This window comes from Sturnus vulgaris, chromosome 20 (genome assembly GCF_052056855.1).
Source record: "Sturnus vulgaris isolate bStuVul1 chromosome 20, bStuVul1.hap1, whole genome shotgun sequence".
Lineage (NCBI taxonomy): Eukaryota > Metazoa > Chordata > Aves > Passeriformes > Sturnidae > Sturnus > Sturnus vulgaris.
In genome coordinates this window covers 9,876,818-9,899,060 of record NC_142262.1, presented here as the reverse complement: position 1 = coordinate 9,899,060, position 22,243 = coordinate 9,876,818, and the positions used below count along the sequence as shown (strand labels likewise).

The following is a 22,243-nucleotide window of genomic DNA, read 5'->3' as shown; positions in this document are numbered from 1 at the left end:
AGTTACATCTTGGTGTGAGTTGTGCAGCTGTGCCAGGAGCAGAGGTGTCCCCTGGATGTGTGAAGAGGGCTGCAGCTCAAGAGTTCCCAGGGTCTACTGCACACTGATGGGACAGCTCTGCTCCTGTCAGAGCCAGCACTACCTCACAACCATCAGGACACAACCACAGGAATTACATAAACCCAAAACTTAAACCACACCAAATCCTCCACAGCTTGAAGCCCTGAACTGCTTTCAAAGAAAGGCAGCACCATCTCTCATCTCATGCACAGCAAGCAGAATGGGGGAAATTCCAATTCTTCACAGCCAGGATGACAAACTTCCCTAAATCATCTTCCTCAGCAGACTACACAAGGTATTATCAAAGCACTGACCTTGTATTCAGGTTTATAAACCTGTGCTTTTGGAACCAAGCTGACTAACTAAGGAAAACAGTCACCCCCAGGAGCAACTTGTTCCTGCACAGGCTGCAGACATCAGGCTTCTGCCATGAGCATGGATGGAGTCAAGGATGGAGCCTCAGATGTGCCCTAGGGAAGGACCTGGCCAACCACAGGTCACCCATGGAGCCATGTCACTGGATGAAGGGGAGGCAACACAACTCACCAAAAGCTAGGCATGAGAAGGGAAGTCTGGAGGAAACTCCTACCCAAGGGAGACATCCCCAGCTTTGCTCTTCTGTCCAGACACTCTATGTCCCAGCAGACCACACTGATGGAGATTTCAAGTTGAATGAAGTTCAGGTTGAAAATTAGCATTTCCAGCTCATTGTTCCACCTCTCTCATTCCCACTGACCCAGAATGCTTCACCCCCTTCCACACCATTCAACTCAGTAGAAAAAATCTGATAGCCAACTCAAAATCACTATTCTTGAGTGATGTAACCCATACACCACATGGAAAAATGAGGACAGCACTATTAAAAATACCTTTACACGTAACAGCTCTGCCACTACCCCATCCCATCTTCTTTTGCCCAACATGCCATGGAAAACATCCCTGAGGAGGCAGCCCAGGCATCAGCCAATGTACCTTGAATTAGGAACTGCAGGATGTTCCTGCCTTGGTGTGTGAGACATCTGTGTCCCAGCTCAGTGGCCAAGGATGGCTGTGTTGCCATGAGGGCCTACAGGGACAGGCAGAGAAGCTTCCAGACTCTCCCACCTTGGATAACCCAATGTCTCGGCCACCATGGCTCCTCTGCCATCCCAGCACCCAGCTGCTGTTCCTGTCTAGGCAGGACAGGTCAGGTCTCAGTGCTTTGGAAGGTGCTTTGCCACCATCACCACCCTCTTACTCATTATTGCCCTTCCCACCATGGAGGGGACAGGCCTACCCCAAGCCCTGTGCTATGCATCACACCAAGAGGGTCAAGGCTGCAAGGTCCAAATTCTAGCCCTAGATGAGCAGCTCTGACCATGGCTGTGTGCACAAGAACCAGGACAGCTGCTCCCAACCATGCCCAGATGGGACAGGTAACACACAGCTACCTATGGATCACAGATCAGAGATCCCTGTGGAACTCTCCATCACAAGCTTCTGGCTTAATCTCTGCCTCTTCCAAAAGATAGCATGTCCCAGTTTCCCATCCACAGGATGGGGAATGCAGAGATTTGTGCAACAATTCATAATTGCACACCTCAATCACTCAGCACTCGTGAAGCACTTGGAACCCATGGGAGTCAGGTCATTCCATAACATCAGGCTGGATTTGATTTAGACACCCAAGGGTGGCTCACTAGTGTCCAGAAGTTCTGAGGAGCCCAGGTCCATGCAGTGTGGCAGGAAGGCCACAAGGTGCTCTGCACCCTTGAAAAATTCACATGAATTAGCTGAATGGAGATACACAAGGTCCAAACTTTGATTCCAGACATAGAAGGCCCAAAGTCAGAAGCTGAGTGCTGGGATATCAAACCCTTACAGAGAGAACAGAACAGTCCTACCAGGGCAGTGAAGCTCCAGGGGATGTGGAAGCTGCTAGACAAGTTTAACTTGGGAGTTGCAGACAGCTAAAAGCTCCTTTGCAGAGAGGATTTGCACTTAAAGAATACCAAAACTTTAAAAGTAAAAAAAAAACAACAAACAAACAACACACCAAAAAAACAGAACTGAAAGCAGCACATTCAGTGAAAATTTCACACTGACTCTGGCAACATGTTCTCTGAAGCAGTGACCTACTTGAAGCCAGAGATACTCGAGTCTGGTACAGACCACAATCTCTGTCATGCAGAGATCACTGCCCAAATGAACTTGTAAACTCTTGGAAGGAAGAGGAACGTTAAATACAAGGCAAAATTCACCCGTTTTAAAAAAATGCTCCTGAAAATATTACAGAAGAAACATTGTTTCAGCACTGATGTTTGTATGAAAAGTGAAAGCCTGGTTACCACAGGCACCCTTAAACACTGAGATGTCTCTGCTGAGGCCTTGAAGGTTGCATTTTACTTGTACTGACTTGAAAATACAAGTGATTACATCCAGATTCTGCAACTTTCAGGAAATGGGACAGCTTCAGTCACAGAAGAAAAACCAAGTTCTTGATACCTTTGACTCTGAATTATGCCCCCAAGGCTTCCAGGCAGCACTCCCTGCCACAGGAAGGTATCACATAGCAGAAAAATAACAGAAATCAGTAATAATAAAGATGTGAAGTGATAATTACAGAAATGAGGAAGAGACAGAGAAATATTTACAGGAAAATTCACACTAATAGTAGGGAACATGCCAGTTAAGGATATTTCCCTTTGGGGTTTAGGTTTTGGGTTTGTTTTTGGTTTGGTTTTTTTTTCTCAAAAATGGTAGGAACTCTCTCAGGTTACTTCCTAAAGAGCTCCACCAGCTACAGAGCCTGACCCCACGTGCTAGAAGGGTATGGGAAAGCCTAAGAGGAGATTAAAAGAGCAACAGGCACCACAGAGAGGCTTTGGAACAACCAGAAAAAAAAAACCTTTCCAGGAATAACAGTCCCTGAACTATACAGAAAAAAAGGAAGCAGCAGAGTCTGATATGCAACTGGACCTCCATTGGCTTTTGAAGAATCCAGCCCTGACAGTTCAGTAGAACATCCAGCACACTCTTGGGGTAGCTCTCTGAAAAGTGTGTGGCTCTCCCAGGTGTCACAAGGAGAAGCTCCATGCAGGGCAGCTCTGGAAAGCTTAAGTCCCAATAAATCCATGAAGACACTCACAGGCTATAGGGAGACTGTGGTGTTCAACTGGATGCCAGACATGTCAAACATCAAGTTTGTATATAAAGACAAATTAGTTCATTTTGTCACCTTCTCAGGGAAAACTGCAATGCTCTGGTAATCAGGTTCTCAAGAGGTGGCAACTCTGACAGTCAAGAGACTTCCCAGCCAGCAGACAGAACACTCAAGAAGCAGCATGCTGTCAATCAAATGCCAAACAACATTCTCTGTGCTTGCCCTTTCCTAGCAGGTTGATCTAAATCCTCTAAAAGTCAATATCCAAATATCACTGCACAAGAATACAAAGCTTTCCAGAAAACCAAAAAATCTCACCTACAGCCAAATGGTTTCCACCTTGGTTTCAAGAGCAATGGGCAGCACAGCCCAGCCAGAAATCCTGCCATGCACAGCCACAGTCACACCTCACCACATCACTCCTGTTAGTGTCATCTGAATCTCCTTTTAACAAAGGCAACCAGCTGCAAACAGCTCTGTAAAGCTTCCACATAGATAACAGAGTAATCTAATTTTGTTTGTGACCTAAATCCTACTTGGACACAGGACAGATGAGGTAAAAGGTGGGATGCTTTCCAGTTGGTATAATGGGTTGGAATTTGAAGAGCTCACCCTAACCATGGCTTGTGTCCTCCAGCCTCTGCAACGTCTGCTGCAGGGAAAACAAAGTTAGCAGCTGTTAATCTGGTCTAAGTGACAAAGTCAGCCTGAACTCACAAGAGCCATGGGCTAACCTGGCAGGTCTCCACAGCCTCAACTGCTCCCCAGCCTGCACAGTATGGTAATCACACAGCCTCACTGACTCTGACCAGGCATCAGCCATCAGTAAAACTCTTATCTCTTCTCTAGACTGCATCCTTTCAAGTAAATTATATTCCCAACTACTGTTTGTAATTCAGGTTCTATTCTGTCTTGCCCTGTACAGGTCACATGTAAAATTATGTTTACAACTGTGGTGGATGCCCTACAGACTGTCAGGAAACACATCATGCCTAGATGAAAATCTCTTTGCACTTCTCAAGCAGGTTTGGTGGCAGAAGTTCCAGCTGAACCAAACAAGACATATCTCCTCCACCACATGCAGTCACAGAACCAGAATGGACCTTCCTTCCAAACCCTTGCCTCACTTTCTGCTGCTCAACACACCATCTCAGGCAGAAGCAACAGGACACCCCTGGATTGGTGGATCCAAACCATAGAATCCCAAATTTCATGTGAGAAATTAACCTCTCTGTATCTTCAGATCCACCCATCTGGACCAGCAGGGCCTGTCCAGGACAATCCCCAGCAGTGTGGAGCCTGTGGTCATTTTGGGAGGACACCCAGGCTGTTGGGATCCACCAGGCTGAGAAGTGGCTTGGTGAACAGAAACACACTCTGTGTCAGGAACACGGCTGAGTGAGGAGGTCTGAAATATCCAGTTCAAATCCAAAGTCCAAAAAAGGTTTCTAGCCTACAGAGAAAAAAGTCATTCCAGCATCTCAGGGAAGAAGGCAGGAGATGGAGATACATCAGCTGTGAGACAAAGACTTGACAGAAATGTGCAATCAGAAGATGTCAACACTGCTTTGGAGGAACAGCATCTGCTGTGTACACAGAAAGGACACGAGGACAATTTGCTGCATCCAAGCTCAGCCAGCCTCACCACAGAGAAAGCAACCAAGCTAACAGCATCCATCTCTTTCAAACACAAATGGCCATTACAGTTTGCAGCCTCCCAAGAAAGCTTTAGCACAGACACATCACCATCAATTCTGGTACTTGAACAGCTATCACATCCAACCCAAAACAACCCAAAGCTCTCAGACCTAGTAACACCATTTACCAGCCCAGGATCCAATTCCTACCAACAACTGCAACTCCACAAAGAGCAGCACCTGTCTTGGACAGTGTTGACAATCACTTGCACAAACATGAAACTTCAGATGTCACAGACTGACAAAGAAAGCTCTTCTGTGCTAGACAGGAACCACTGTGACTTCCAGTGAATCCAAGACAGAAATCTGCACAGATAAACACAGAAAAGGCAAATTCCTATAGATGGCTGATGGTGGCGACTTGCTAGCTGAGACTAACTCCTTTATTTAATGGACTAACAAGGTCAGAGAAATGAAAGAGCCCCAGAAGGGGTTCTGTAGAAAATCTTTACAAGAGTTTGATGATATGATGAGACACAAAAAGTGAATATCTAAATGTGAGCTCTACAACCAATAAGAACACTCTATTTCAGAGAGGAGAGAGAAGGAAGGAAGAAGACTTGCTGGGACAGGTCACTCAAGATTTTAAGAATCATCTAAAGTACTCTATAAAATTTCTCTATATTGTAATTACCACAAACAACTCATCAGAAACATGTTTCTAACTTGATAAAAGCTTGTTTGAACATCCCCAGCATAAAGAAGCTCCCAGGAACAGAGCCCAGCAGTATGCCCTAGGGAAGCAGAAGGCACTGAGCTCCAGGACAGAGGTAGTGACATGCAGAGCCAAGCAGGAGCAGCCTGTGACAGGGACACTCCAGAGAGCCTGGGCAGCAGGGAGGCTGCAGGTGCAGTTTCTGAGACTTGACACTGACAAAACTCCTGAGACCTTAGAGAAGAAAAATGTGGGATATCTTCTGCATGCTTGCTGCATCTGCAACAGGGACCAGCTGCAGAGCAGCACTGTCCAGCTAGATTGGTGGATCTGAGGATACAAAGCTGATCTTTTTTGGTGCTGATGTACCCTGATATTCACTAGAGTCAGGAACAGCTCTGTGTCACACTTGCTCTCAGACTTTGGACAGGGATATCCTGGGCTAAACTGGCTAGAAAACTCACTGAGACCTAATTTCTGCATAACTCCCCTAACAGCTCCCTGTAGCTAAAATGACAGTCCTCAACCTTTGTCTGTTTTAGTGCTGAAAATTTTATCAGTTATGGGTTTCACAAGTAACACAGAAACAATAAATTCTAACAAAAAGTAATAAGCTGAATAAAGAGATAGGAAAACAATAGTGAATCAGTCTAGACATTAATTATAATTGTATAAGTGTATTTAGCATTATCAGTTACAATACTCAATTCAATCAATTCTGGAAGGCATTAGCTCCGGTGTAAACCAAGAAGATCCCAATTTAACCTTTTTTAAAATTCTGGAAAAAATGTCTTTTACAGTGACTCAAACTGAGAGATTTAAACAACCTACAAATAACTGGACTAATCAAAATGGCATGTAACTAACACTGGGTGTTGGCTAATTCATTTCAAAGTTGTTCCACTAGTTGTGCCGTTGGCTTTATACTCACATGTGTGGATTTTGGAAAGGAACTCCAGAAGTATTTAGGGTGAATCTTGCTGTGGACTTGAAAGGTGGATTTGCAAAATTTAACTTCAGCGCTTTGCGTTTACCTGGGAGACAACGAACATAAAGTAAACTTTTTGTCAGCACAAAATATTGAGAGCATCTGGAAATAAACAGAAAAAAAATGACATATTGTAAGAAAAGGGTTTTACATTTTATAACATTCGCAAATCATAGCTTGCGTTAAGGACACAGGGTTGGTGACACAGAGTCAGCTCTCATACCATGGTCTTCCCCAGCTCACTCCAAGGCAGTTGCCAAAGCAAAGCATCCACAGCATCTCCTGGGACAGCTGGAGCACCTGGATCACCTGTCAGGGCTCCAGCAACCCCAGCACCTCTAACCCCAGGGCTGAGCATCCTCCATGTACAACCATGGGGCACAGAGGCCTGACCTGCCACACAGCCTGGGCACGCCACCCGACCTGGGGGATGGCACTGAAGAGGGAAAGGGCACCTTGTGATGTCTTTTATGTGACACTCCAAGCACAGGATGGCTGTTGGGGCTCCTGATCCTCCTCAGGCTAGCAGCAAATGGAGATAAATGGGCTTGAGGGAGTATGGGTATCTGTGCACTCCTGCCAAGTGAGCTGCCAAGCAGAGAGCATCTGAGGGGTGACCACGTGAGGGAAAGCTCTGCAGCCAACTGAGGAAGCAGAGGGAAACACAAAATAAACAAATAGTAGTGTGGGAGAGGTCCTGGTCACTGCACCAGCCACTGGTTCTGTATTTTCCACTGAAGGTGAGATGACCTGCTCAAGCAACAGAAGGATCAGGACTACAAAGGCAGTTTTCCCTCCCCAGCCCTCCCACTGGGGTACAGAAGCCCCTGTCTTACTCCCATTTGCCCACAGGAAACCTGTGCTCCTCCACACCAAAATACCTGAAATAAGGCCTCTTCTCCCCCCACATTCCCAGGAGATTCACAAATGAATCTCCCCCCAGCTTCCCACTGCCTGGGTCTTTGGGTTGAAAGGTCCTTAAAGATTAACTCAATCCAAGCCCTGCCATGGGCAGGGACACCTTCCACTGGGTCAGGTTGATCAAAGCTCTGTCCAGTCTAACCTGGAATGATGAGACAACCACAGCTTCTCTGGGCAGCCTGTGCCTCAGCAGTCCCACTGTAACAACCCATCTCAAGCTGACACTCAGGACCTCAGCCAGCACACACACAGAGCACTTTGTACCTCGTGCTTGTCCCTTGAGCAAAGCACACAGCTGAGGGCACGTCTGCAGCAACCAGAGGGCCTTGTGTGAGTGCACAACCTGGTACAACACCACACCTGACCCACCTCCCACACCTCTTCTGACTGCTCCCCGAGGGCATGTCCCCCCACACAGGGCAAAACCAGACTGAGTGCTACTGCAAAGGGTCTGGAGGATGCAACACTGATCTCTGAAACGTCCCCTGCTCATCGGCTCCCCCCAGGGCTACACAGGCACCGGGGGCTGCTGGGCAGGAGCCCATGGAGAATGGCCACACAGCCCCTTGCTTGCCAGTCCTGTCATGGCAGCACACATGTGCCCTCAGATGGGTCCAGGGACTGCTTCCATTGTCCTTTGAGTCTGTTCCATTCACACACTGACACTCTGTCAAGGGTGGTTACATTGTGTTGTAGATTTTCCCTTTCTCACAGCAATGTTTATACAGCTCAGGAGAACAGGGGACCTGAAGTGACCCAAGACTAATATTGACACAATTAACTACAAACCCTCATCAGAAAATCTCCTCACAGCCTGCTCCTCTTCTTACTATTTGTAAACTTTATACAATCAACTTTCTTTCTGTTTTTACTCAGGGACAGAACACTTTATAACTCAGTTAAATATCAGTCCATTGATTTCTACTTTAGCAAGTTTCTAAGGATAGTTTCAATTATGCAATCCATCATTTGAAGCTGGATTTTCTACAAATCCAACAAATACAGAAGCTTAGGCTGCCCCTGGGAAGCAAACAGGATGGTTTGTTTCAGCTCAGTTGATGAACTAGGAATGTGACTGGGAAAAACGAACATCCTGAGAAATGCCAGGAATTTCCATCCAGCACAGATCACATGGAAACGTACTGTAAGTGAAACAACAGAGTCAAATGAAGCAAAGTCTGAGGAAAGCCAAAGCAAACTGTGTTCCCCAGCAGCCCTCCATAGCTTCAGCTGTGGACTCCAGACCTTGAGTTTCATCCTAAAAAAGACTTTTGACTCCATGTCTCTATTTCTTGGAGACACATCATTCTAACTGGAGGCAAAAAAGCTCCTTTAGATGCAGCAGCTCTGCTGTGATTTCGCTATGCACAGGTTCATTACAGACCACTCTGCCTCACTACAACAAAGAGGTGAAGGGGTTACGGTGCTTCTGGAAATCACTAATGCCCATCACCACACAGGCTGTGTGACCAAAACGTGCTGCAGAAATATCCACCCTATATAAATTATCTTTTAAGGGTTCTGCTAACTTAAAACATAATCCTAATCATCAACCATTAGAACATTTACTTCTCTGAGAACTTTTACAGTAAAGATTATGGGAGACAGAATGATTTGGAAGAAACCAAAACTAACTTTGGAATAGATCACTTTTTCACCAATTAGGGTAATCCTTAACACCAGACGTAAGATCACAAAGTTTCTTGACTTATGGTCTTCCCAATTGTGACTACTGGGTTTGTTCAGCTGCACGTTAATGGTTATACCAAGTCCAGACCATATATGAAAGCAGGATGGCCTGGACTTTGGCTGAGCAGAAGTGGCAAGTACTACCTTATGTTCTGAGGGAATCTAAACAGGATTGTATCTGGCTGCTCTCCAAGAAGGAGAAAGACAGCCTGGTTGCAAATAAGTTAATCTACCCATAAGGATAGCAATCTTTATTGCAAATCATCCCAGCCTTAAAGTGGTAATGGTGGCGGTGTCCTCAAAACAATTTTTAAAAGGATACCATCATTCTACCACCAGGCCTGTGCATGGAACCAAGGTCCAGGAGTGATGCCTTGAGTCCCCAAATGCACAGCCCTAGGCATTGCATAGATCACAGCCAAAAGACACTGGGAAAACCATCAACACAACAGCCCCAGAAAAATTCGGGCTCACAGCATCCCTTGTTCCTTGCTGCACTGGTGAACGGGTGCTAGGCCACGGGCAGGATTATTTATGTGCTGCTATCCGTCACCAGAATTAATCCAAGCACTTGGCTCTGCAGTTAAGTTCTCATCACTGTGAGGCCCCTTTACCACCATCACAGCCAACCAGCCCTCACACAACAAGAAACAGCTGTCTAGCAGGTCACATGCAGGACAAAAGTATTCCTCCAGTGTTAGATTGTGTACTACTATTTTTATTTCACCTAGGACATCTATGTTTCACAGAATCACAAAATCATTAAGGTTGGAAAGATGTCTACGATCACCAAGTCCAGCCATCACTCCAGCACCACCACCTTGCTCACCATCAAACCATGGCCTCAAGCAGTTTTTACACTTCCAGAGATGGGACTCCACCATATCCCTGGGCAGAGCCTTCCAATGCTTGAGAGCTGAAGAAATTGTCCCTAACATTCGATCTAAACCTCTCCTGGCCCAGCCTGAAGCCGTTCCCTCTCCTCCTGTCCCTGTTCCCTGGAGCACAGCCCGACCCCCCCGGCTGTCCCCTCCTGTCAGGGACTTGTGCAGAGCCACAAGTTCCCCCTGAGCCTCCTTTTCTCCAGGCTGAGCCCCTTCCCAGCTCCCTCAGCTGCTCCTGGTGTTCCAGACCATTCCCCAACTCCATTCCCTTCCCTGGGCATGCTCCAGCCCCTCAAAGTTTGTCTTGTCATGAGGGATTCAAGGTACCTCAGCAGTGCCCAGATTGTCACTCCCCTGGTCTTGCTGGACACACTGTGGCTGGTACAGGATACCCTTGGCCATTTCTTCTAGCCTCTGAGTCACCTCCTGTTGTAGAAAGCAATTCTAGTTTCTTCCTAGAATTCCTCACCACCATTCCTGCATGCCACAGCTCAAGAAAACTGCTTACCGTGTTCAGGTTAAACAGAACAAAATGCTCTCTTTTCAAGCAGTAAAATTTTCAAAACAGCAGTAGTTTAAGGGATTTTTTCCAAGGCTTCTATCTTGCAAGAGTACAAACTGATCCTTGTCAAAATGTTTCCACTCAGTTCAACTCTGCAGGATCAACCTCTTGCTGCCACAGCCTGAGCACAGATCACAGTGTTCAAGTGAGTCACAGTGCTCAGGTAAATATTCTCCCTGGTCAGATGCTGAAGTCACTCTCTGTTTGTGGAGTGATGATACACCAGGAATCAAATCTCCACTCTCTTTCCTTACTGCAACCAGGAAAAAAAGAGATACAACCACAGAAACACAAGCTGTGACAGCAAACAGCAGGAAGGAAAGTCACTGGATCTGTAATGAACTGTGCAATCTTTCTACCTTTCCCTTGTAATATTAAAGCACATCAACAAAAAGACAGAGGAAACAGGGAAAAATGGATTATTTACTTCTATTTGGAAGCAGAGCTGAATGCTTGAGGTGATTTTCTTAATAGAAAACTATCAGTTCTGATTTCATCCAAGGTAATTCCAAGCAAAGCTAGTGCAAACTCTAACGTGAGGCAGAGGAAAAAAAAAAACAAAAAACAAAAAACCAAAACCCAGTCACAGATCTCTGCTCTTCCAACAGCTTTAAATAACCAAACTGCTGTATCTTGTCTGCTAACAAAATGCCTGCTTTGATGTAGAGACAGCAAAGAACATTTACCTGTGCTCAGAGCTGCAGCCTCACAGTTGCTGACATCCTGAATGCTCCCAGGATTTCCAGCTGGTTACTCCTGCTAGCACAGCTCTGCCTGCCCACCCATCTGACCTACCATCTTGCACTTCTATTTCCTTCCTTACCAGTCTTGCTCATGGACCTACTCCAACACAAGCACAGCTAATTTGAGACTAAAGTAGGTTTCCAGTCTTACACTCAAACTATTTTTCAAGAAAAAACTAGTCAAATTTTGAAACAAAACCTGAGGAAGTTCAGCGTATCATACAGCTCTATTTGAGGACTCTGGATGAAAGAAGAGGCCAGGGGTTTGAGTTATTAGTTTTAAGAACTGCCACTACAGGAAAAAAACTACGTTTTTAGTCCTTCAGTGAAACCTTCAATTTCATATTATCCGAGAGTCAGCACTCAAATCTGAAATTATGATTTTGCACTGCAGGAGTAAGTGAAGTATGCTCATTTTTAGGAGTCACCTCATTAGAAAGAGGATTTAGCCATAATTCACCCACAGTCCCAAATGTGCTTCCAACTAGGGAGTACAAACAGCCAAGCCTAGAGCAGCCAGGACTCTGGAAGGATTAGTGGTTACTGCCTTCATGAACACACTCCATGGCAAAACCAGACGATATTTTAGTGAGATATCTGCATGATTTGGGGCTGGGAGGCAGCTCACAGCTACACACACCTCCGTGACTGGCAATGCAGGATACAGGCTACATCCAACAGCACTTCCAGCATCTATAAATACCTCCACCACGACGCCTGGTAAAGTAGGTTAAGCTTAGAGGGCAAGAAATTGCAATCGGATTAAGATTAGTTCCCTCAGACAGGAAACTCCCAGAAGCAAAACCTGAGAATGAAGTCTCTGGACTCTCCAAATCCAAAACCCACTGGTAGCCTTTAATATTATCCCTGATGCTGCTCTGCATGGAAACACCATTTGTATAAATAGGGTTAAAGCCCCCTGCTCAGAGGAGAGGGCAGCACATGGGTCAAACAGCAGCTTCCAGCCCAAACTGGGGTTTCAGGCAATTTCTACAACACGTGGCTCCCAGTCCCAGCCCAGTGCCAAGCCTGGTGAAACACTGCTGGAGAGAACCTGGAGGGCTCAACTGTCCACGGAGGAGGTGCTGCCACACAGGAGTCTGCATCTGCTCTCACAGCAGAACTTTGTTTCACCCAAAATATTCCTGCAACCTGTGCCTGGGGCAGCCACAGCATAACCCTGCAGAGCTGAGCCTGTCACGGAGCAGCTGTCAGAAACAAAGAGTGACACTGCCCTGGGAAATTTATTGTGCAGCACCTGGAGCCTCTCCTGGTGAACAACAACAAATTATGCAGAGGGCCATGTCAGGTAACTTTTCAATATGAAACAGCATAACAACAATTATAAAATATACCACAGGAAGGAGGACTGGGGAGAGGGTTTGGTCGACTTTCTTACTTTTCTTTTTAATTTTAGGAGCCTCAGTACTCAGACTAAAAGCAAAGAAAAAAATCTGCCCTTGAAGCCTTTTCTTAAGGTCAATGGAAAGGATTTAGTTTCTTTGGATAAAGCAACAAGCATGTTCCCATCATACCTCTAAATACCTTAGGCCAGCAAAGCAGCAGTGCCAATCACAGCCTGCAGCCCCACTGGCTCCAATAAACTCCTTGGATCCAGCCACCAGACTGAATCCTACAGAGTCAAGAGAATAAGAAATCCTCCAAAGGCAGCAGAATAAGAATAGTTTCAGGCTGTCTGTCATCAACTAGTTAAATATCTAGAAAGAATAAGACGAGAAGGTATGCGTGTGAAAATATTCAAACTGCACTTACATACATAAATAAAATGTTGAAAACAACCTGCACTATAGTGAGGAGACTCCTACTGGAGTAAGCTTCTAACAGGCTTCAGACTTCTCTAGGGAGGGATAATGCTCTGACCCCAGCACCGGGCTGCTTTTCCACTTGACCACTATTTCCACAAGAGATAATCCTTTGTGCAATGCAAGCATAGCAGATCTTCACGCCTGGATCCAAAAATATTTCAAGTTTGGATCTGCTTCACATGAACTGGTCTCTTGCTTCTGAGTGCCCACATTGTGCTGTTCTCCTGAACATCTAATCGGTATCTCCACAACCTTAGAGAGCAACTGAGCCCTTCTAAAACCTGGTATCAGCTGCAAGATTCTTTCTGCACTGTTACACTGGGAAAGATTTTGATCTGGATCTTAAGAGCACCTTGGAACACATGGTACCAATGGAGATTTTTGCTTAGTTCTGCTGAATTATAATGGAGGTGTGTAGAGCTGCTTAAGCAAGAAATTAAATCACAAATCTACAGAGCATATAAAGCTTTCGGTTGTCTTTGAAAGCAATCAGTTGGAGAACTTTTAAACACTAAATCCAAGGCAATTTTGTACTAAGCTTTAGGAGTAGTATCTGTAGATAGATCTATCTGATCTGTTTTTGTACTTCTCGACAATCTGGATTTCAGAAAAAGATGTTCTAATTCCAGGAGTAAGGGCTAGATCCAAATACAAAGAGCATAAGAACAGCTGCAGTAGTCCATCAAGACATCATCTTGCCTTCCATCACAGCATTGAGATATCAATGACAAGAGTGATAACCGAAGCCACAGCATCCTTCCTTTGGATATTCTTTCATCCTCCAACCACTTGCAGCTCAAGGCCCTCTTCAGCCAGCCATGGTATCTCTGTATTTAATGACTGTTGCTGGGTTTCACTTGCCCTGTCCTATCCCATCCTCTCGTCACATTATGAGCACCAGACCCCATCATGCCAGGCTGGCAAGAGAGGACCCAGCTCCACCCAGCACTTGACTGAAGCCCTCAGTCAAAACGAACAACACAAATCCAACCCAGCAGCTCAGCCATGTGCAGGCTGTCCGAAGAGACACAACCTGTCACCTATAGCTGCTGCTCTGTCACCATCCACTTTCTCCCCTTGTCACACAGGACCTGCCCTGACACTTGCATTTGAGACACAACCTGAGTTTGTTGAATTTCCATCGCTCTGTCCAGCACAGCAGCAGCAGCACAGATGTCCCCAAGAGCACACAACAGGTCTGGGTGTTCCCACTGGATGCACTCCCTGTCTGCAGGAGAGCAGATCCTCAATGCCACAAGGGATGCACAGAAGCCAGCACCAGGGTTTGCCCAGCACACCTCCACTATGGCCAGGAGTGCCTTGCTGCCATGTCACAGCTCATCTCCCACCACTTGAACTGCTCTGCTATTCAAGGAATTGGAGAGAGAAAAATGAAGGAAAATTCACATAGCAAGGAATAAAAAACCAAAAAAGGGCAAAAAACCTAAAAAAGAGTACTTAAATGAACTTTGGTTCACTTTTCATTACTTTGTTCAAACCTTTCCTCATGCTGAAATCCAGCAGGAACACCCATAGGCCAGTTATTTCTCAACACCAAAAGAACTCAATGAACACTCAGAGGCTTTGTTAAACATCACACCACGGCTCTGTGAACATCAGCTTTTGGGCTGATGTTTTTCTTATTAAAAAAAATAAAATCTTGTGCAGTCATAAAAATTCTGGCTTTGTACTGTCTTGCGAAGCATTCAGTACAAATTAGCAATACCCTGTAGCAGGACAAGCACAGGAAGGAACCCCTGATTCCCACTGCTGACACATGTCAGGCATTGTCTAAGGACTGATGTTTCCAACAGAACTTGCAGCTTTAATAGCTTGGCAGCATCAAACCCTCTTCAGAAAGACTCATGTTGATGGCACTCTTGCCCCACATTGTCATTCAAGTGACAAAACACACAGAATGCAAGGAATGAGCTGCTGCTCTGCTGCTGTGCTGGAAGGAGTGAAGGCAGCAGGTACCAAACCCTTTTCAAAGCTCCACTGAAGGCTTGAGTCAAGCAGGGATTTAGGCACAGGGCTGCTGCCTTCAGGAGCTTGGCAGATTGCTGGAGCTGCCTCCAACAGTTGGCTGCTCTCAACAGCATTGTAGGTATCTACTTATGTGGCAGAAATCTTCACCTTCTTGTTAGCAAGGATAATACTGAAGTGTGGCAACAATTCAACTTCTTCCTGAAGGAAGAACTGCACAGATGGACACAGCAACTCTGACTCCAAACCAACAGCCAGGAGATCTGCAGCAAGACACTTCTGCAGCAATGAACAACAGACTGGCTTTGGAACATCAGCTGATGCAACTCTAGACAAAGACCTTGCATCCTGTCAATGAAGAGAGAACAGATCTAAAAAGACAAAAAATATTTTAAATAAAGACCTTAATTCAGCCATTCCTAAGGCAAGCAAACACTGCAGAAAGTGAAAGTACAAAAATGAGGAGCTGCAATCACGTTACCTGCAGAGCAGGAAGCTGAGGGTTTTGTGGTTTTCCTTTTCTGTGTGGCTCCAGATGAGTAAAAGCCCAGTGTTCCCAGCCAGGACAAACCCAAGCCTCTGCAGAGCTTGGCTCCAGCACATGGATCACAGTCAAGAGGTGAAACTTCTGTAGACAGCTCTGGTGTCCTTCTATCACCCAGCTCCCCCAAAGGACACACAAACCCTTTATTTCCACAGCACAGGAACTCTTGCTGCTTTTTATTGCTACAGTTTTAATAACCGAAAAAATGAGTGCTTTTTAATACTTTGTATTTATCTTACAGCACTATTAACAGGCCCTGACCACAGGACTGGGGTCTTGCTGTAATGAAATTACACAGGGAAGGGATCTTCACATCAAAACCTGGGAAATAAATTTCAAGCAGTTTTGAGGTTTGCAACCCTGATAAAAACAGAAAAGAAAGAGAAGAGTCCCTGAACCTTTAATTTTCTTTATACAGACTTGTCAGCAAAACATAAATGGGAAGGAACTAGCCCTGGGAACAGCCCTTCCCACAGACAAGGCAGAGCTGAGCACAGGCAGGAGCCCAACACGTGGAAACAGAGAATGGCTTGGGCTGTTGCCTGGGCAAGGAATGCAATGGGACAGGGACCTCAGCCAGAGGAAGTTCAGCACTGCATCCTGCTGCTCCACAGTGCACAGCAGAAGCTGCAAGCTAAAATCTGCTCTCTTTAGGCCAGCAGGGAGTCAGTTCCACTGCATACTCTCCCCATCATTTCACCACTTACTAATACCCTGACTGCTTACTATCAGGGTCTCCCAAATCTAGGTTAGCAGAACATCAACACTGCTCACGTCTCACCTGACAGCACACAGTTTTGCCAAATTATTTACTAAAGCAAAGCTGCCATCCTGAACTGAGACTTGCTGCTGTTTTCCCATGAAAGGGCTGTAGAGCACTGGGGATCAAATCCTGCCACTTCTCAATGGCTTACAAGAGAAATTCAGACACCTGTGTTACATTCCTTTCATTTACAATAAGCAGAGGATCTGCAAAGCATCTCTCTCCAGTAAAAACCTTTGATCTTCCAGCATTGAGAACAGCAACTTTTCTTTTTTTGCCTTTTCCTTCTCAGCACAAAAGAACCCCCACCTTCAAATTAAAGATATTTTTCTGGAGGAAAAGAAGTGGAGGTACAGCAGAAACCATCACTCAATGGGACAGAACAACAGGTGCGTGTCAGCCTGTGCCAGGTCCAGGCCAGACCCCTCCTGCCCTCTGAAATTGCCACCAATTTCATCATCAACAATTACTGAGCACTGATTGAGTACTTGAAAAAAATAAATTAACGCCCAATAGCTCCCATCATTATCATTAATAGCTGGTAAGCATGACCTACAGAAATTGCCTATGAAAGAGAAAGCTAAATGGGTAAATGCATTCATGCTATTGTTGTCCCTTCCTTCAAAATACATGTGACATTTGCATGGAACATGCACAAAGTCAGCAAATACACTTCCAGCACTTTAACAAGTGGTTTAAAGAGAAAACTACAATTAAAATATACTCTGGGGTAATTAAAGCAAACACATTGTCACTATTTAGCAGTTAACAGTACTTTTAACGCAAAAAACATCAAAATTTCTCTTTGCTGTAAACCACTTTTGCCAAGAATAAATGGACTTTGTTCTGTCAAAAGTATCTTCTTAAGTGCTTCCCTAACAGCTCACTTCTTAATCTGCCTGGTTAAAATCTAAAGGGGAAACAAGCCAGGGGCACCTCTCTGGGCTGACACACGGTGCCCATCCTGCAGCACAGGCAGCTGATCCAGCCATGGCTCTGCCCACAGGAAGTCCCAGATCCAGCCCTCACAGCTCATCAAAGGCTGCCCCAGTGCCACCTGTCAGGCTGAACAAGGTCCCCTCCCATTACCCTTGTATTGGGCTGAACTTCCTGACAAGGAGTCTCAAGTTTACGTGCATGGGCTTTAAACCAACAGAGTGCAGGGTTAGCCTGGACATGAGGAAGAAATGTTTTGCCATGAGGGTGGTGAGGCCCTGGCACAGGGTGCCCAGGGAAGCTGTGGCTGCCCCTGGATCCCTGGAGTGTCCAAGGCCAGGTTGAAAGGGCTTGGAGCACCCTGGTCTAATGGAAGCTGTCCCCGCCCATGGCAGGGAGTGGAATGAGATGGGCTTTAAGAGCCCTTCCAACCCAAACCAGTCTATGATTCAATGACTAACTCCAGAAATAGCCAACTGACCATGTTTGACACAGACGTCCAACGCAGCAAACCAAACCAAACCAACAGCCTCAGCAACTGAGCAGGCACTCGCTCTTCCCCTTAGTGAGAAATGAAACCTTCCCTGGAATAAAACTCAGGCAATGAACAACTTCGAGTGTGTAAAATAAGACCATCCATACTCAGATGCACAACAGCAGTTGTTCCTGGGAAAAGAGACAATCACAGCTCTTCAGGAACTCCCCAGCAGCAAGAGCATCGTTGGCACAACCCCATATTATCAACTATTCTTGTATATCTTCTGCATTTTTAAGGCAAACTGTGATGCTCTAGCAAAGAGGTGCTCAAGTATTGGTTTAAGGCTTTTTCTTAATGCCATTCAACTTCCTGGGTCTGACCTAGCTGCATTCCTGCCTGCAGGCATGGGACTCAGCAAAGTGAATTTAATGGAAACATTTTACAGCCTTCCCTGGGCAGTCCATGGCTGCACACAGGGTGCAGAGAGCTCACAGCATGGCAGGTGAGAAACCACCAGCACATCACTGCTTGTAGGGCAAATTACACTACAGATTCCAGAGCTGGAAGCACACATTTTCACTCCAAAACTGTCAAGGTCAGAAAGGCACAGTGATGCTGTAGGGATTTTTGTCACCTGCTCTCTGGAAGCCCTTTGGCGGCAGCCTGGCCCCACGCTACCAGCAGCTGTCCTCTGCAGTCCCTGCCAGCAGCAAAGCAGTTCCCATGTTTTCCTACACTTCCAGGAAGCCAATCAGTGAAAAGGGCTGGGCACAAAAGATTCACTGGTTATCAGTCCTCAGCTTGTGGCAGCCTCAGAACCCCTTAACTCCTGAAATGACAAAACAACAAATTCCCTTCCCCAAGATCCCATTCATCACCAGTTTACTGCAGAGGCTACCTACCACTTAGACCCAGCTGCTGAGCTCTGGAAAAACCTCATTATATTGCAAAATCTGCTGATGACAAAACTTTTTTTATTTCCCTTTTTTCTGTGAAATATCTTTTACTCAAGATTTTTTGTTTGGTAGCAGACTTCTAACAATCTATTCCTGACAGCAGATCTCAGCTTCAGCTGAAAAGCACTGCTGAGGAAGTAAGGAAACTCCTGCAGAAGCATTTAGTCTTAACATGCCAGACAACTGAGAGTTGGCAGAAAGTCTGACACAAAAGCAAGCCATTGCCCTTAATAAATATTAATTAACCTTCTTGGGCTGCCATAGTTCATATGAACCATGGGGTGCCAGCTGTTCCCAGCAAGTCCCATCTCTAACTCAGTCTCACCGGCAGAGTCATTAACACAGCTCCATCATACAGTCACCAGCAGGTCACTGCTCCCTTGTGCCCACAGGCCACTTCTTCCCATCCAGACACCTCCAGGCAACAGCTCCCTGGGGCAGATGCTTCCCTTCCATCTCTTTTCACACCTCACTTACTGTCCTCTCTGGTATTCACCAGAAAGGTCTATAAATCCACCTCAATTCCCACCACAGAGCTCTAGTGGCTCTAGCTCTTGCAAAAGAGTTTTGAAATTCCATCTTCGAACACCAGGTTTCCTAAATATCTGTATATCTCGAGCTAATAGAAAGCTATTAAAGAATAAATAGGTGCTTTCCAACCCTGTCCTAGGGGACTAGTTCTGACACATGGACTTACTCTGTGCTGGAACACTGAAGCCTCAGCTCTTCCAAGACAGAAAAACACCAGTCTATGAAAAGTAATGGATAACAAGGGATTTTCTATATATCTCAGAGGCAATGTCTCTGAACAGCAGTCACAAAATAGACTGAGATAAAACCCAAAGACACCAACCGTTTAAAAAACATTAACAATTATCTCTTCAGATATTAGAATTGCTGCAACAAATTTGCATATGGAATAACAACAAAAAAACTTTATGTAAATTGAAATAAATGCAAAAGCACGTGATTTTTTTTTAATATAAATCTGAATTGTAGAAAAACAATCAAAAACAACAACTAAAAACTGAAACAAACCACGCTACCGTTATGTGACAGGCAAAGCAGAAGGCATAAATCTACCTCCAGAATTGGAGATCTTTTAAGAAGTCTTAATTGAGTTCTTGCTGCACCAGCACTGTGAGAAACAGTGGCTCTCTCAGGAGTGGGAAGGGTATATATGGTTAGTTGCAAGAAAAAGCAAATTCTCAGTACCAATATTGATTAAAAAAGCAAGGATAATGCTAAAAAATGCACAGCTTTCTCTCTTTGTGTTTTTGCACAGAAGCTTATCTGAAAGCTTAAAGAGACCATTTCTCATTCACTCACTCAAAGGAAAGCACCAGCATCAAGAATCTCCTCTTGTCTTTCAACATTTACTCTAAAATCATAAATAAAATGGATTTTTTCGATCAAACTTTCAGCTGCACTGCTTTGAATACAGAGCAGTCCCATCATCAGGATCCAGGGAACAAACACTGGCATCTGGCAGGAAAGAGTGGACCAGGGTAGTGTATGAAGCAACAAACTGTAAGACTAAAAAGATTGTTTTGTTCCCAGAAAGTTGAAGATTTGGAGTAAATTCGCCATAATTAAAGAATATTTTAAAATGCATGGTCCAGCTGCTCATCCCCAGGCAATTTCCCAAGGAAGCCGAGGTCTCCAGCACTGCCACCACAGCAAAAGACCAGACTTGGTAAAGCACAGCATTCCACACTTTCACCAAAGCCACCTGCCCAGAGTAGGGGAGGACACTACAGTGGCTTTTTGTAAAATTCCCCTGCTCTGCTGCTAATGACAGTTCGCCTGTACTACAGCAACCTGGGCAAGCAGCACTGCCTGCTGCCCCCTCTTCATCCTCACCAGCAGCCAAGCCAGGCTCACAGAATCTCAGAACAGTTTGGGTGAGAAGAGACTTTGAAGACCATCTCACTCCACCCCTGCCATGGCAGGGACACCTCCCACTGTCCCAGGCTGCTCCAAGCTCCATCCACCCTGGCCTTGGACACGTCCAGGGATCCAGGGGCAGCCACAGCTTCTCTGGGCCAGGGCCTCACCTCCCTCACAGGGAATAATTCCTTCTCAAGCAAAGAGAAATTCCTAATCATATAGGGATCACACCAGATAACCACACTGCAGACCTGGATACAGATCCATTACTTGATATAAGGGACAGGTCGTGGCAAAGCTCCCAGTCTTTGAGCAGTGACAAGGACCCAACCCACCAACACTTGGAAGAGGCAGGTGTGATCCAGCTGGCTCTGGGATGAAGGCACTACAGCAATGTGCATGAGGAATTTAGCACCACTGCACTCTCAGGAAGCAGCAACCTTGCTGTTTACTCTTTTACTAGGGTAAATAACTAGGGACAAACACAAAATTTCACTGCTAAAGAAATAAGCACCATAAAATCTCTCAATAAAAATTCCCCAAGCGTACTGGATTTTGAAAGCCTGTGTAAAAAGAGCTCTAGTGGTGTGCAGAGGGCAGGCGGGCCCTCAGTCCGGAAGGAGCCTGAGAGTCTGCCCCGCTAATCCCTGCGGTCTCACGCTGGGTAACAGAAGACTGTTGCAAAAATATCAGCCAGTAGCCCCAACTCAGATCCAGCTATCTTCTTCCCTTGCCCTTGTCCCCATTAACTCCTCCTCCCTCCAAGCTCACAGGAAAAGGAATGTGTGCACCAGCCCTGCATACAAACTGACTATCCCACACAAAAGCACCAAGAGTCCCCTCCTGGCTCCTGCAAGGTGTCCCAGCACCACAAAGAAGTTTTCCACCTTTGCAGCCACCCGTGTGTGGCCTGTGGCCAGAGCCAGCCCTGCTGTCCACCTGGCCAATGCTCACCCCAGAAAAAACTGACCCATACTTGGCTTATGATGCTGCAACTTCTCCACTACAGCAGGGCTCCCAAGTTTTTTCTGAGAAGGTGGGATGATAGCAACACCACCTTATTAGTAGCATCACATATTAGTGGCTGGCTTCTTTTTTCTTCTGCCTTCACTCAGAGTCAGGATTGAAACTCAAGAGACGAATTTTCTTGTTTGGACTTGGTTGTTGATTAAATCTTATCTATAGTACAGAGAGTTCTCCAGCACTTCTAGCTAACAAGCTAAAAGTGAGAAATTGGAGCTGTATCTAGCTAGTTACAAGGTCTTTTAAAGGTTAACTATCCAATTAAAAATTAACATCGATATTATTTATACTTTTGACCAATAACCAAACACCTGTGACCCGCACTTCAGGATTTTCTATCCAACCAAAAACTATTACTACCTGAAATCATGAAAGATTCCCCAACGGTGAGAGCCGCATGACCTTGTAACAACGACACAACAGTCATCTCTGCTCGTGGCACCAGCACAGCTTAGGCCTGCTCATGGTGCTGCTGCCCTCAGAAGCATCTGAGAAGAGGG

The 22,243-nt window shown here is 45.6% G+C and overlaps 1 protein-coding gene across 2 annotated transcripts in view; it reads right to left on the bottom strand.

Moving 5' to 3' along the window:
* Positions 1-22,243, bottom strand: part of MAP2K4 (mitogen-activated protein kinase kinase 4) — a 69,108-nt gene that overhangs the window by 36,165 nt on the left and 10,700 nt on the right. For both annotated transcript variants that reach the window (XM_014886830.2, XM_088176629.1), the window contains exon 2: positions 6,486-6,588. In XM_014886830.2, coding sequence (XP_014742316.2) covers positions 6,486-6,588 — 103 coding nt within the window. The remainder of the gene's footprint in view (positions 1-6,485; positions 6,589-22,243) is intronic.